This window comes from Rissa tridactyla, chromosome 3 (assembly GCF_028500815.1).
Source record: "Rissa tridactyla isolate bRisTri1 chromosome 3, bRisTri1.patW.cur.20221130, whole genome shotgun sequence".
NCBI classification, from domain to species: domain Eukaryota; kingdom Metazoa; phylum Chordata; class Aves; order Charadriiformes; family Laridae; genus Rissa; species Rissa tridactyla.
The window spans coordinates 14,045,527-14,061,187 of NC_071468.1; the positions used below are offsets into that span (position 1 = coordinate 14,045,527).

At 40.7% G+C, this 15,661-nt stretch overlaps 1 protein-coding gene across 2 annotated transcripts in view; it reads right to left on the reverse strand.

Moving 5' to 3' along the window:
- MSH2 (mutS homolog 2) overlaps window positions 1-15,661 on the reverse strand; it is a 53,598-nt gene that overhangs the window by 34,166 nt on the left and 3,771 nt on the right. Inside the window, exons 4-6 of one of the 2 annotated variants that reach the window (XM_054195765.1) lie at window positions 15,381-15,527; window positions 14,087-14,236; window positions 11,583-11,716 (exon numbers count right to left, since the gene is read on the reverse strand). In XM_054195765.1, coding sequence (XP_054051740.1) covers window positions 11,583-11,716; window positions 14,087-14,236; window positions 15,381-15,527 — 431 coding nt within the window. The remainder of the gene's footprint in view (window positions 1-11,582; window positions 11,717-14,086; window positions 14,237-15,380; window positions 15,528-15,661) is intronic. The other variant, XM_054195766.1, reaches the window with a different exon arrangement.

Genomic DNA, 15,661 nt, shown 5'->3' on the forward strand with positions numbered 1-15,661 from the left:
CGTTACACATGAGAGAGAATAGCCCACGCAAGGGGTCAAAATCTTTCTGTTATTTGAATGAAACGAGTACAATTTGGCCCTACAATAGCATTAGGGTCCAAAATCTCATGTTTCGAGTGAGTGTCACAAGTTGTTCATCTGAGTAAGCTCTCTTTTTGCTCTCCCACATATGCCTGTATGCATAGGGGCCTGTAGCTCAGAAGCATACAGCCCAGACAATTCCAACAAGCCCGTGCGAGAGCCTTGTGCCCAGGTAAGCAAGGCTTCTTCCTGCTCCGTCTGCCAAAAAAGCAGCCTGCACCCTCACATGTATTCCCCTCCACGCTAAACGGCTCAAGTTCTTCTGCTGTTTCCCACCTGCTCTTGCCCAAACCGCGTGACCTGTTATATTTCTTCTTAGCATGCTGACACAAAGTTGGTTTCCTCAGTTAAGAACGTGCTGTAAATGCTTCTGCAATATCAAATGACTTCACAGCTTCCCCCCCCCCGAAAACCACTGTTACAACCTGAAAAAAAGAAAGAGCTAAACTAAAAGATACAGCTTGCCTAAATAGCAAAACTTTCAAGATGATGGTGAAGGAATACAACAGTGTACACACCTTCAATTGAGAATTTAAAGTACATTACTGTTTCACGTGCGGGATGTGAAATTACAGGCTTCTAGCGACGAAGAGGTATTTTATAATAGGGTAGATTAACAGAAACAGCAAACCAGGAATAAATAGTCCCACAGTGACACATCTTACAATTTACCTGTAATGTTTGCGTTCTTAAAGAGAGTGACATCATCCCAGTAAAATTACAGCAATCCTTGTACTCTGATGACCCTCCTAGCTTCTTAAAATATTTTGCAATGATTCCCAGTTCTAGACACAAACAGAGAGTTTCAAAACTTTTCCTCTGCAGAAACAAAAAAATCATAGAGACCAAGCGTGACCTGGCTCAGTGGTACGGCTTGAAAGCTGTCCTGCTCTTTACACGGGCAAGCCACATAGCATGGAGGAAGAAAAACTGGTAGTATGGTAAAGGCAGCTGCAGACACCCCGGGCTGACGCTGAAGGTAATGCTCCCAGTAGCAGCTCCCTCCTTAAACACACATCTTCGTTTGCTGTGGCTGCGTTAGCTTTCCACCAGCGAGGCTCCCCTGAACTAGCTCGCTCTGGGGTGGCTCTGCCAGCTGTGGACAAACCCAGTTGTATCTTGGTGTTGGCTTAAGCTGGCTGGAAAATTACGCCCACAAGTCACAGCCCCACAAACACTTCCAAGCTGGCAGAAACCAGCACCAGCACCACAAAGAGTGTGAGGTAGTATTGCTACCTGCTGCACTTCTCCACCCTGCCGTACTTTCTCCCTCAAGTCAGAAGTGAGCTCAACCAAGGGATCTCCAGGCACGTATCCAATGCCCTCGGGATGTATTTAGTACTAGAAATTGGCCTTCATTCCACTATTACAGGGCAGGTCTTTGAATTGAACTCGCTAGTACTGTCTTTTATTCTCAAATGTATAACTTGAAGCAATCATAAATATGCTATTTCTTGCAGCTCTATTGAAGTAGTCCCTTCTAATCCAGAGTCCAAGGTTTGAAGGGCAGCTTTAGACTCTAGAGGAGCCACAGAAATCACATTGCACGCACTTCCAGAACACTGGGTGCTGTGCTACTAAGCAGCCGGACAAGAGCTCCACACCAGGCTCCCTGCTGTTTAACCTGAAGGATTAAGCAACACAAGAGAAAGCCACATCCAAAAACCAGTCTCCTGCCTTTTCTAATTTTCCTAATTAGTCCCAAAATCACCCTACCATGAAAACAATACTGGTTATTTGCAACCTCAGAATGGTCCACTTACACATAAATTTTACAATTCAATAAATGCATTCATTCTTCCAAATAATCAGAGTTCACTCCTTTACATCAGCCACATTTACGTAACATAAATTTAATATGTATCAGTAAAACAACAGACTCCTTCCTACTCTACATGAATTCCTGCTTATACCATTTGAGTATTATATGTTAAGAACCTAGAGATAGTAATCAAAGCCCTGAGATTACATCAGGGGTACCAGGCACAAAATCACTATTTTCTACAACAATCAAGCAAGCTGTTACATATTGATTGTGAGGTTGCAAGCTAATGAGCTCAGAATCAAAAAAACAAAACAGGATTCTCAGGAAAAAAAAAAAAAGGCATTTTTAACTCAAATACAACATTTTCTTCCTCAAAGATACTTATTGCAGTCTTATTTACTCTGAAATAGGTTACCAATAATTGGCTATTTTTGCACAAGTTTTTAAAGGTTTTCCAACCCCAGCAGATTCAGCAAGATAAAGAGGAAAACAATTCTTCAGCAGAAAAATAAAATCTTGGGTCTTATTCTTGCCAGCAAGATACCACTTGATGCAATTAAGATCTTGGTCCTGAAGCAGACTGCTGCAACAGCAATATTTTTAGACCCTGAGGGAAGGGAGTGCCTGGCATCATTCTGAAGCACACGCAAATAACGCAGCAGCACACAAGCAGAGCTCTGCTTTGCCTCCTCTAGCCAGAAAGCACGGCAAAGCAAAGAACTGCAGGGCTCTGAGGCATGCACACAACTCCCCTGTGGCAAAAAGCAGGAGAAGCAGAAAGCAAACATTTTCTTCTTCGGTTATAAGGTAAGGCTGGGAGTGCTCCTGATGGTACCATCACACACCTATCTCTTCACGTGGCCAAGGGCTGCAGGCTGCAAGCTGCGTTTCAGAGCAGTAAGGAGAGGGATCTTCAGTAACACTTCTACAAGGAGACGATGACCACAGCTTGTCAAGGGTCCCACTGTTTCTCTCCAGATGGGACAGAAGGTCACCTCTGCCCTGCAGCAGGGACCCAAAGAGGCCCACCAGCGTCTCCCTCCCACCAGCTCCCGCTGATGGTTCACTTTGCGGTTGCAACTACTCCATGGCAGACCAGCCCTGCTCTACAAGACTTGGGTCCTGAAAATACTAAAACATTTAAAGCAAAAAGTATTGTTTCTGTCTATATTCTAAAGAAACTTCCATACACCTGTGCACCCAACCTACAAGATCACCCCAGTCACAGTTAAAACCAAAACCAAGTGCCTTTTATTTCCCATTCCACAGCCTAGATATATTACTTACAGTAACAGTCATCTGTCCAAGTAATAGAAAAGGAAAGTAAACCTTCACTTATGTTTCTCAAAAGTAAAGTTTGTTTTTAAATTATTACCGAGAACTGCCATTCAGACTAGAGTTTTATGTAACAGCACTATTTAGATTTGATTTACCACTCCTCCTCATTCTCAGTTAAGTAATAACAAAATTATTACCCTTTAAGAATTAAACAGCTCCACAGAAGAGGAGCTGGCATAAAAAGGGAAAATTCTCACTTTATCACAGCCTGCTACTTCACAGAATGATTAACACTTTTCCCAACTTTTAAACATGCATGCTTATTATACAAAAGATCCATCAGCAGAGTTGAATTTTGAATATAAGATGGTTTACACAGCAAATCTTCTCACACCTCAAAAACTCGGCACAATCTTGCTGTCAGAGCTCAACAGTCTCTTACCCTCAAGGAACTTTACAGACAAAAGTGACAAATGGATATTTCATAAAACAAGATTCTCTAAGTATCTCCTAAACACTTTGGCAGAGACACGTTTTCTGTCTTCCCAATGTTACAAGAGACTTGATTTATTAATTTATTTCCATGCATACATTCTTTTTCATTAAATCTCCATAGCCTTCTGTAGGAGCTAAATAATATTCAAGTAGCACATTCATAGTGAATTTGTCAAAGGCAGCAGGTTTATTGAGCAATGGTAGTCAACAGCTCCATTCCACACATTGAGACACTTTTCCAATTTGAGGATAGGCAGATATCCAATTTATCTTACTGCAGCAAGTTTGCTAATCCAACTCACAATATAAATTAATTAGCGTATGCTCTAAAAAAGTCAAGATACCAAGAGAAAGCAAACACAAGTCAGATCATTAAATCTGAAGAACAGGCTTTTGATATTGCTTGATCCGCATTTAAGAAAATGTTAATCTTCTCATGTTTATGATGATAGCAGGTCACGGACCAGCTGTAGAGGAGCAAAAGGATTAATTTTAGACGACAACTTTCCTCACTTTTTCATGGAATAGTTTTCATCAGGTGAACAAGCCAAACCAAATTATTCTGTAGCTATGAGACCAAAAAAGGGGAGCAGCAAGAGATGAAGGCCAGAGAGGAGAACTGGGATTGCCTCTTTTGGCAACCGCCTAGTTTTAATGGATCAGATGCTATACAACATTTCATCCTTGATTATTTTAACATGCTAAATTCCTCATCGAAAGATGAACTCAGCAGCTACATGAACACTAGTGCCAGTGCCAATAACAAGGGAACTGGTGACAATCCATGGTCAGGGAAGCATGACTATACCATTTGATTTAAAGTGGTTCCAGCGTAAGCCGATTATGAGAGAACTCAGTGTTGCAGGCTGCTGCGTGATGCTTAAGAGTCAAAAACAAACAAAAAACCTTCACACTGAATTCTGACCACTGAAGACCAAGGAAATCCTACATACAGAACAGCTAGTGTGAGCAAGTGTCAAGGACATGAAGGCAAAAATATCCTAATTTAAATAAAGACAAGAAAAACTGGTTTCACAATACTTTTTTTTGAACATTGCCGTTCCATCAACACAGTATTTAGGCTTCTGGAAAACAAAGGCCCATTTCTTAAGAATTACTAATAAACCTCCATTTCTTATACGATAACAAAGAACAATGGAAACGGCAGAGCAAGAACTCATCAAGTACTGTAGAGTCATGGGCAAGTTCATAAACTCCATATAGTGAAACTGCCCCACCCAAAACCTTCCAGAGAAACCAAAGATGGAAAGCAGCTAAGGCCGCTGCTCAGCATAACGCCTTACACTGCAGAGGTTTTGTGCCAGTCTTCCTTTTTAATTAAATACAGCATTTTGGGATCCAGTAATCAAACAATATTACCGCATGGTCTTCAAAGATTAGAGGCAGCTAAGGAAAGTTATTTCCATTAATATTTTTTTTGTGTTTTATTCCTTGCAAGTTTCCATACATTATTAAAATTAAGAGGTTAAGTTTATTGCACTCCATCAACACTAATACTCTTTTAAATTGCTAACCTGTGCATTTCCTTAAACTAGTGCAGACTAAGAACATACTGAACAAGTTCTATTTCTTTGCTGTAAAAAGCAAATATTTCTTCATTTGTATTCATTCTGCACAGAGAAGGAACTCAAAATTGTATGTAAACAAAACATTAAAGACTTTTACAACCCTTATACATGATAAATGAAATGAAACTACAAGTCAAGACAAAATCATCCTGCCAAGAGCTCCATTGCAGTTTCCTAATGTACCACCTTTCTGTTTGTGGATATAAATTAAACAGAGCAGAAACAATAATATGCTCACTGTTCTTTCATGGGGAGTATACCATATTCTTGTATACAATATTCAAATTAGTGACCCCAAAGATACTGTGACAAACCAGAGAGCTTTGCACACATGCAAAGTAAAAGTTTTTCATATGGTCACACTCTGCAACTGAGAACTTCATTAACTTATGGCTGTGATTTAAAAAAAACAACCCAAAACCAACTGAATAATTAAACACAGATTCTAAGTAAAGTTTAACTACTGCTGGAATTACCATCCACCTTTTTGGCAGGCTGAGAGAAAAAGAATGGTATGGCAGCTACAGATTCACACGTCCCTAAATAAATAGCAATTTGATTATTTTTTAAAAATCTGAAAACCAGTTTGATGTTTGAGCCTCAAAATTCTGATGCAAAAGAAACTAACTAAAAGCTTAATCCTTCGATTTATTTTGCACCAAGTGAGGACTTGTCAGGACGAAGTGGGCGAGCTGGAAGTATCAACTAGGAGATACTATGACTACCCGCTCCAGTGCTGCACAACTGAATGCCACCTATAATTTACAGATTTGCAATGGTGATTACTGATCCTTGACCTAGAAGAATGATTTGGATAACATGCAGAATGCAAATAGCTTTTAGGCACTTCTCCAGCTCAAACAGCAACATTGTCTTTCCCACACCTGAAGGTGCCATGAAAGGAGTCTTTTTTCAGCTCTTATTTATATCCCCCTATTCCCTCCTCAAACAAGAAAACTAAAATAAAGACTCTTGCAACACAAGAATCTAAGCTTTTTAATAGGTTTCAAGTGCCTGGGATTTTGATGGAAATTCCTTCCTAAAGACGAAGCCTGTCTGACACGTGCTTGACTAGTACAGCTTTTGTTTAACGTTTCCAGACAGCACTCACTATCAACCTGTTTTACAAGCAAATACAAATGAAATTAGTAGTTTTGAAAATAGTAAACGTAGGTGAAGGGAGGTGAGAGGGTTAAAGAAGCGTTGAGAGCTTCAAACTCCAAACATTTCTCTAGGGGAATTATAGATAGTAATTACAAAGGTGGCATTTTTCTAACATTTCTAGAGGCTTGTTGGGAAGCCAACACCATTTTCATGTCACTGGAATGACTTCTTTCATGTGAAATATTTATTGCATCATGATCTGCATGACAATAACAAAACACTTTTCTGTCTTCCAACTAGCTCAGATTCAACCTGTATTTCAGAAGCTTCTTTACAGGCATTAGGGGCACTCCCAGCATTTAAAGTGCATTTTAATTAAGCCACTTAGACAATCCTCCAAGTTGGTCACATTCTCCCCTCCCTTACTGAGGATGCAGGCCACCACCTACTAATTTAACTGCCTGAAATCAGTGTGTCGCTGTGCAGAAATACTGACCTGCACCTGGAAAAGTACTGAAGGTGTTTCCAGAGCTGCTGACCACAATGACAGAAGCAAAAAGCCTACCCGCAAAGCTCTGCAGGGACAGCTGCAGCTCAGAAAAGAACACGAGAGTAGTAAAAACCTATCGCAGAACAATTTATGTTGTTGGAAGGGAACCCAAGGCCTCTAGTTCCAGCCCTTACTCAAAACAAGGCTAATTTCAGTTAAACGCTGAAAAAGAACAGAGAACCCTCCACCTCTCTGAGCATACATTCCAGAGTCTGACCATCCTCATGGTGAAAATTTTTTTCTTTATACCCAGCTGGAGTCCTTTGGTGAAGATGATGTCTGTTTTGTCTCGTGTTTTTGCTGTGCCCTTGCAAGAAGCACCTGGCTTCACCTTCTCTATGACTCCCACCCACTCGGCAGCTGAAACCAGGAGTTAGGTCTGCCCCTTAGTCTTCTCTTCTCAGAGAGACCCAGCTCCCTCAGCCTCTCCTCATACACACCAGGTGCTGCAGCCCAGGATCCTGCTCAGTGGCTTTCTGCTGGACTGACTCCTCTTTGTCCATCTACCTGTCCTGCAAAGCCCCACACTGGATACACTACTCTAGGTGCAGCCTCACAGCTACCAATCACGTTCCTCAGCCTGCTGTTACTAGTGGAGCCCAGCGTGTGGTCACCCTTCGCTGCTACAAGGGCACACCACCACTGACTTGTCTGCCAGAACACGCAAAGATGCAAGTATCCTCCTCCACTCCAGCGGGTGCCAGGGTGGCTCAAGTCCTCCAAGAGAGCCAGGGCCTACAATCACGTTTCTTCTTGTTATCTCAAGGTGGCTTTGTCCACTTCCTCATCTTGATGGGGCAGATGTGCTGTAGATGCTCACCGTAATGTCCCCCACCTTGCTGTCAGCTCTCTAATCCTGACCCTTAAGCTCGCGATGGGCCCACTGCCCCCCTCCGCAGCAGAGCTCTGCGCGTTCAGGCCATACCTCTGCAGAAACACCCCCCCTCCATCTGCCCTGCCCAGCCTTTGTAAGGAGCATGCACCACAGCACCCCAGTTGCTCGATCCTGTTCCTGTGATCCGAGGGAGACCACAGGCGTGCAACGCACACAGAGTTCTCATTTCACCTGCCCGTTTCTCATCCATGCTGTGCATTCGTGTGCATCTGAGATGAGCCCCCAGTCACTTGGCTTCTGAGCTATCCCATACGCACTACCCCACTCTGTCCCTCCATTTATCTGCTGAAGAAAGCATATGTTAGGTTAAATTACTACTAAATAAAGCCCTGCAAAGGCAGTCAAGCCTGCCTACACTAGCTAGCAACAAGTTGCCTTTTTTTTTTGTTTTTAAGCAAGCTGCTACTTTAATTGTCATTCAAGACTGATTCATGAGAATGTTCTACAAACTTGGGAATTTTACTCTGCTAGCCACTGATTCACCTCAAGCTTCCTAACTCTATTACTTTCTGACTCTGCTAGAGATAAGACTGGTTTCTGCAATTTGGCCCCCAATGCAGCGTAGTATTTAGGAACACAAGTGAAAAGCTCAAAACAGGCTGGAATCAGAACAAGCGATGTTAAGAGTACAGCCTGTAACTCCTCTGGAAATGAGACCCTGCACCTTCTCTAGTGCAGGACAGAAGTGTATAAGAGGTTAGGCCACAGTATGCATAGAGGACTAAGAAGGTAAGCTGGAATCTTATATTTGTTCCGTGAACAAATATCAGATAGTTTCCCCTCCAATATAGGAAAAAAAAATATATATGTTCAGCACAAGTGCCCTTCTCAGGGCACAAAAGAACAAGTAGCATTTTACATTCTGCCTCATTTCTCAGACTTCCAGCTATCTGCAAGTTACATACTGAAGTTAGTTGGTGTACTATAGCCAATCATGTTACACAATTAATATATGTATTCGCACTTCCTGCCTCTGCAACTACATTTAATTTCAGAAATATGCTGACTATAAGGCAAGAAGTGAGAACCTCATGTACTTGCCTTCTGAACACACCACATGGGAGTAGGACTGCATCTTGTATACTTATGACTGATAATTATTTTTTTAAATCATGGAAAACCAGCCAGACATGGGCAAAACCCCAAGTCTTTCAAGCCAGGCAAGTGTCAGGAACCCCCGTTCTCTTAGTTCTCATTAGAAGCTGTTCCAGTAGATAAACGCTATTTTACCTTAAGCACGTGCACTGTGTACATTAATTTGTGTTGTTACTGTATTGATGGTTAATATGGACTAGTGATATAACAGTGTGTTCCATTTACCCATAAATGTTAACAACACGTTGCAGGTTAGAAACTACTGAAAGAAGTTGATCCATTTAGCTCCAACAGATGACTTGCACCACCTACTGGTCTCAGCGGAGGGTTACGAGAGTTTAACTTCTAAAGTTTTTTAAATAAACGGTCAGACATACGATTCTACACTACTGGAATAAAAGTTAAGTCAAAACACCTCCCGTATAAGCAAAACAACTGGGTGACTTCAAAACATTGTCATCTAACATCAATCCAACTGTTTTGCACCGTTAACAACGGCATCCTTTATTTCCTAGCCTGAAGTGTGACATGTTAATCAGTAACTCCCCTTGACTACACAGGAAACCTAAAGGAACAGCAGACCAGGTATTTCCTTCTCAAACCACCTATGCGTTCTAAATTATAGTTCGTAATTCTTAAAACAGCCACAATATACTGTAAAGCATACAGAAAGCAACTTGGCAACTGCCTATCTTTCAAAAGATATTTGAACCTGTCAATACATCTCATCAGTCCCACTAAGAGCTTCTCTTACTATGCTTGTTCCTTCGGATTAAAAAAAGAACAGTCCCACACATTAAGATTGGGAGGATGGCACACCAACTGCTTACAAGTAAAATACACTGCTTTTATCCCAAAGCCAAAGAATTAAATTCATCAAAGCAGTACTTGAAAACAAGATGTATTCAGGCACGCTTAGCTATGCTGCAGAATAAACTGGAAAAGTATGACTATAGTATTTCAGTGTCCCTAAGTACAGATTAAAAGAAACTATTTTTAACAAATTGCAACCCCAACGATTCTGTGGCTGAGCAAAATACAGGAGGTTATCAATGGACCTCTTTCAACCAAGTAACACTTGGATACATTAACCTTTACAAGCTTCACTAAGAGCTTAACTCCATTTAATTCCTCCCCTCTTCCTTTAAATGTAGCTTTTCCTAAGGGCAGTCAACATTAGCCATACAGAATCACAACACAAAATGTGGAGATGATCACAACTCTACAAAACAGGTCAAGTTACATTTTCTGCCTATCATTTAATCCCAGCTTCATCAAGAAAACACCTTCTCTCTTCCAAACTTGCAGGACTTCTGATGCACAGTAATGAGCAAACAAGTCTGACACAAAAGTTAAAATCTCCATTGTGTACTTTGACATAAAAAAACTACAAATGGGAGTAATAACTTTCAAAATCTTAAAATCAGCATAACTGTAAAATTAAAGTTGGCTTAGATCTTAAAATACAAAACTGACAGAAGTAGAAGATCCTGGGCACATAACCGAGAACTAATGATGAAGGATCTTGTAATACATGCCAGAGTAAGATACAGCATTCAATAAACACGGAGACAAATATTTAAGTGTCGCATTACTAACATTTCTAGGTGTGCTCTGATCAAGTTACTAGGCACCATTCTGCAAATTATTAGAAAAAGTATAGAAACTTGTTGAAGAGAAGCAGAATAACACAGTTTCTAGAAATCTAGAGAGAAAGCTACTCTTTGCATAACTTCTTTAAACATCAATGGGACCAAACCAAAAATTCTTTTTTGGTAGTAGCGATCTGTATTAAAGTCCAACAGCATATACAGACATATCTGTAATGCCCTATCTGAAATATTAGCCTTAGAGAAAGTATTAAATTCACGTTTCTGGCCTCTTCTACTTTGTCGAGGTACACACTAACATACATTTTGCAATGTATTAACCTGCCATTCACTTGAGTTGCAGGAAGTTTGGTTTTAGATGACAAGAATACAGCTATATGTAGCACGAGTTTAAAAAAAGCGTAACCTCTGTTTGCACAGTGAACATAATCAAGAGATAAACACACACACACACTGTAGGAATATGGTCTTTGCAGTTTCCTTTCTGAAGGACCAGGAATTATCTGTTCATTCTCAGCAGACATTTGCCAGATTCTCTAAGGCTTCGTATCAACGATACTGCTGTCTACTGGGAGAGCAGATGCATGGTGACAGGCAGCAGTAGGAAAAAGCAAGGAAGAAAAAGATGACCCGTAATATCAAGGCAAGGTATGGTAAGAGTGCCCCCTCTGCAACTAAAGGCAGTTTTTTTCCTGGAAAAAGAGGTCACTACCACTTAATTATTTGGGGTTGTATTGTTTGGTTTTTTTGGTTGTGTTTTTTTTTTCAGTTGGTAAACTGGTAGTGACATCAAAATATTATTATACAGCTTGAGTATTTGCAGTATAATAGTTAAAAAGATGATGCTACACTGCCTTAGCCTATAGCATGAATCACTTGTCCATCTAAACATATCATACCGTCTCTTTAAGATGTTGTAATTATAAAAAGCGTTTAATCTAACAGTAACCTGTCAATTTTCTCCTCAGGGAAAACCACTACTTGTTCTAACTACAATGTGTTACAGGACAGCACACCAAAACCATTATTTCTTTGTTGTAGTACTTTGTGCTTAAAAAGAAAGAGCCTTCTCTAAAATACTTACTGACTTGTGTAAGTCTATTGAACACGTAACACTTACCTTTCTTCAATTCTATTCTTGTCCATAAGTGGTTGTTTGATCCACTGATTAACTAGTCTTTGTCCTTGAGGGGTTCTGCATTTGTTTAGTAAACCAGCTAGAGACTGTGCAGTATTAGCATTTTCCACAGAACTCTGGAAAAAAAAAAATAAAAAAAAAAAAAAGAGAGTTAGTGAAGTTTACTGACACCCTCTGAACAGCACTCAACTTTGCTACCTAGGAACAGATCAGTGTTTCTTTTGTACTCAACTTGGCACCCATCAAAAAAGGCAAATGAAACAGCACGGCATTAAAGCACTTAGGCTCTAGTCCCTGAAACATGGTGAACAATTAATAAGTTCGTCCATTTTGAAACTAGCTGACTGAACAGGAAAGTCAGAAACTTAACCTAGCCACTGGGTGTTTGCCGTTTGAATAGGAAAAGCGGAAATATACCAAGATATTTGTTAGTTTTCCCCTGGTAAGATCAAAATAATAGGGGTCCTGTCCATCAAAAAACGCAGCAAGAAACAGGACTTGGGCTCAAGGGTTTTGGCTGGCGATCTTTGGATGGTGCTGGGGCGGAGGGGGGCGCAGACACAACAGAATGAGGCAATGGGAGAGAACAGAGTTTCCCAAATTTTCTCCAGCTTCCCCGGATCATCTTTGGAGTACTATAAACATGTCTAAACTTACTCTGTCCAGATTATAGTTTACTATCTATAATTTAGGTTTAATATAAACTGGACTCAAGACAGACTTTTGTGCAATTTTCTTGGGGCTTTGTTTGGGTTTTTCACAAACAGCTAGGGAGCAAGAAATGTGTTTAACATTGAAAAACAGCAAACAAACTTGTTTCAACTCTTTACTTTGAAATGAAAACCCCAACCCTTTCTACGCAAGAACACCTGCAATTAAAACAGCAGACAAGCATTCAACTAGGAGCAGGTGTGGATGCCCATAAACAACTGGGATGTAGAACTAGCATCACCACAACAGTGAGAAGGTATACTGACACATTCAACCCCTGGAAAATCTAATCTCTAAAGTGGATGTGCCTATTTTCAGTTTTATGGACAGTATTAAATTATGAAAAACTTCCGATTCCAAGGAAGTGCCACAGAGTACATAGATTATACATGAATAACCTACTTCAGCATATCCAAGTTGGAAGGTTACAGTTTTGTATAATCAACTGATCTGCTGCACCATAAGAACTTTACCTACATACCTCACAGAGCAACTCAAATTTCAAAATATTTTGCCTTTGCTTTAGTGCCTGCCCAAAAACCTGCCCACAGACAGCCTGCCACACAGGCAACGACACAGCTTCCCGCTACATGGCAAATCCCTTGTTCCAAAGCTCACAACGGCCCCTAAAGACAGACATGGCAGCGTATTTCCTATCACAAAATGTGTAACACTTGCAAGGACTTATAAAGTGGTATAGCTAAGACAGTGTTGAACTTCCTAGAACACCTCCATAAATCTTAAGAGATATAATTTTTGCTTCATTTGCTAGACAGTGGCACAGAGCCAGGAAATGAAGCAAAAAAAAAAAAAATCAGAACATCTCTCTCCAGGGTTAACCAGTTCAGATGCTGAATATATGCTCTTTTTTGCTCTAGAAATCCCTCAAGGTAAACAGGGGATCATATTTGTGATTTCTTCCTATAAACCTGAAACTCAAGTAGATTAGCTCCAAGCAGAGATCACTAAGCAGGGTTTACTAACAAGAAAACAAAAGAAAAAAGCTGCTACAACAGAGCACTTTGAGTCCACGTTTTCCTACAATTATAAAGAAAAAAAGATGTGGTAGGAGGTATGGAGGAGACTAGTAACCAATTTGGATTTATAGAAAATGTGCGTAAAAAGTAAAATTGACACTGGCCAGTTAGCACGCCACGTTGCTTTCAGAATGTTAAGTACTGCCCTGTTCATTGCCCTGCCTGCTGCAGCCAGCCCCCCCTTCCCATCACCACCAGCGGCGCTCCTGCCATACGCCTCCTGTACTATCCAATTCAGGCCTCTATTCTCCTTCCCCAAAACAGCACTACTGTAAAAAGCAACTGTGCTTTGGAGTTCCCTCTCACACCACAAAACTAGAGAGCTCTCCTCCCCTCCCATGCCCCAAGTCTGCTCCTGCCACTGGAAATGCAAACTCCTCTGACTAAAACCAAGGAAAGATAAAGCATTCTACCCAACTGCTTAGCCAGACTCCTCAGCAGCTACTACGAGGTACTTCTAAGGCTCTTCCCACATCCGCATTCTACATAGACACTTGTTTGTGGCCACTTCCTACCTCCTTGACGATCTTCTCTTTTACATTCAAAGTAAGATACCAAAAAAGGTGGTAACAGTGTTTAAAACACACACTGTACAGGAGAATCTGAAAACAAAGCTAGAATGTAGAAGCTGCCATTAATCAGGATCTGTAGAGCTGCCACTAGGCCATCAGGCTACCTATCAAGCAGCTAAGTAAGTACACTGCAAAACAATTCTCAATTCAAGTATACATTTCTTACCTGAAAAAGGTTGAGGGCTTGAACAGCTGCGTTATCTAGAACCATATATTGACTAAGATCAAAAGTAGTCAGTTCAAATTGTCCAAAGTTAGAATCATCTGACAACAACTCTAAAAACTTGATAATGGCCGACAAGGATGAAACAGCAACCTGAAGTGTTTTTTTTTTAAAAACAAAACAAAACAACCAGAAACATTCTAGTTAGAAACACTCTCGAATTGGGGAGTATTTGATAAACACCCCTAGAAAGTTACAATCAAGGGAAGTCTTTGAGCCACGTCAATTCCAGCAAAGCCATGAGAGACTCATCCTGTTTGACAGGGCTTCATTTTCATAGGGACAGTCTATGGCACTGCAGAGTCTTTCTAGGTAGGTGCAAGAACAACAAACCAGACATTTGCATAATCTGATAAACAAAATGTGAAGTGCATGCCTCGCCAGCTTCCCAAAGCTGTTATCAGGATGTTTCTGGCTCAGGAACACAAACAAGTTATTGCAGATAAATGAGATATCATGGATCATCTCAGGGCATGGTTTCAGGGTTAGTTTTCAGCCAGAACAAGGATCTGATCTGACTCACTGCATGGCATTACAAGTGCTGGTTCCAGCACAAAAGAGAAGCAGCAGCATGACTGACTTGTTTAGCTGCAACACACTTCAAACAATTTTAACCTGTTGTGAAATGACACATTAAGGAAGAAACTCTGCACCTTACACCTGCGGTGAGCATCAGCAGTGAAGCACGTTTTAAAAAAAAATTAAAACATGTTTATCTCAAGCAAATTACCTCTCGTTTGCAGCTAAGAACAAACACGTTCAGTTCATGTGCAGGCACTAAACCATACGCTTGAGCCGTAAGACGATATAAAACGAAAAATATTATCATAAACATTACTTTGTTTTCAAATACCAATTTTCCTGTCATGCAAAATACTGGAAGTATTGTATTTCAGTCCTTAGGCTAGAGAGATTATGAATAGGAAGCACCTCTTGTGCACAGTCTATTTGCTTACCAGAGTTTACTACTTTAAAGAGATAAGTGTAGGGTTTTCTCATTTTTTTTCCAGGACCCCTGGAATTCAACTTTGACACAGACTCAAACCGAGCAGAACTAATAAACACTTCAGCAAGAATGTAGCTTAATATACCATGGGCTGTACAATACGCTTTCCCAGAAGTATGGGAATCCAGCATAAAACAGGACTGGTGAGGACAGAGACCATCAGCCCGCAACAGGTGCACACACCACTGCTTCTAAAACACAGGAGCACTCTAAACATTACTCTGTGCTCACCGGCTTTTCCATCTCCGGCAATGCTGCGCTGTTCATTTGTTCTTCTTTTTTTGATTTTAACAGGCGATTGAGATCCTGAACAATATCTTTTGTTGTGAAATCTGCCTTCTTTCTGTCTGTAATCAGGATTCCTCCCCTCTGAATGACCTGTTGTCCATAAACACACATAGTTTTCAATTACTTTCAATATTCAGGGACAGATATTCATCACATCGAAGCAAACCCTGAAGAGGTATTTATTTACTGCTAGGTTGCAGAGAGAAGAATGACAGACAAGATTT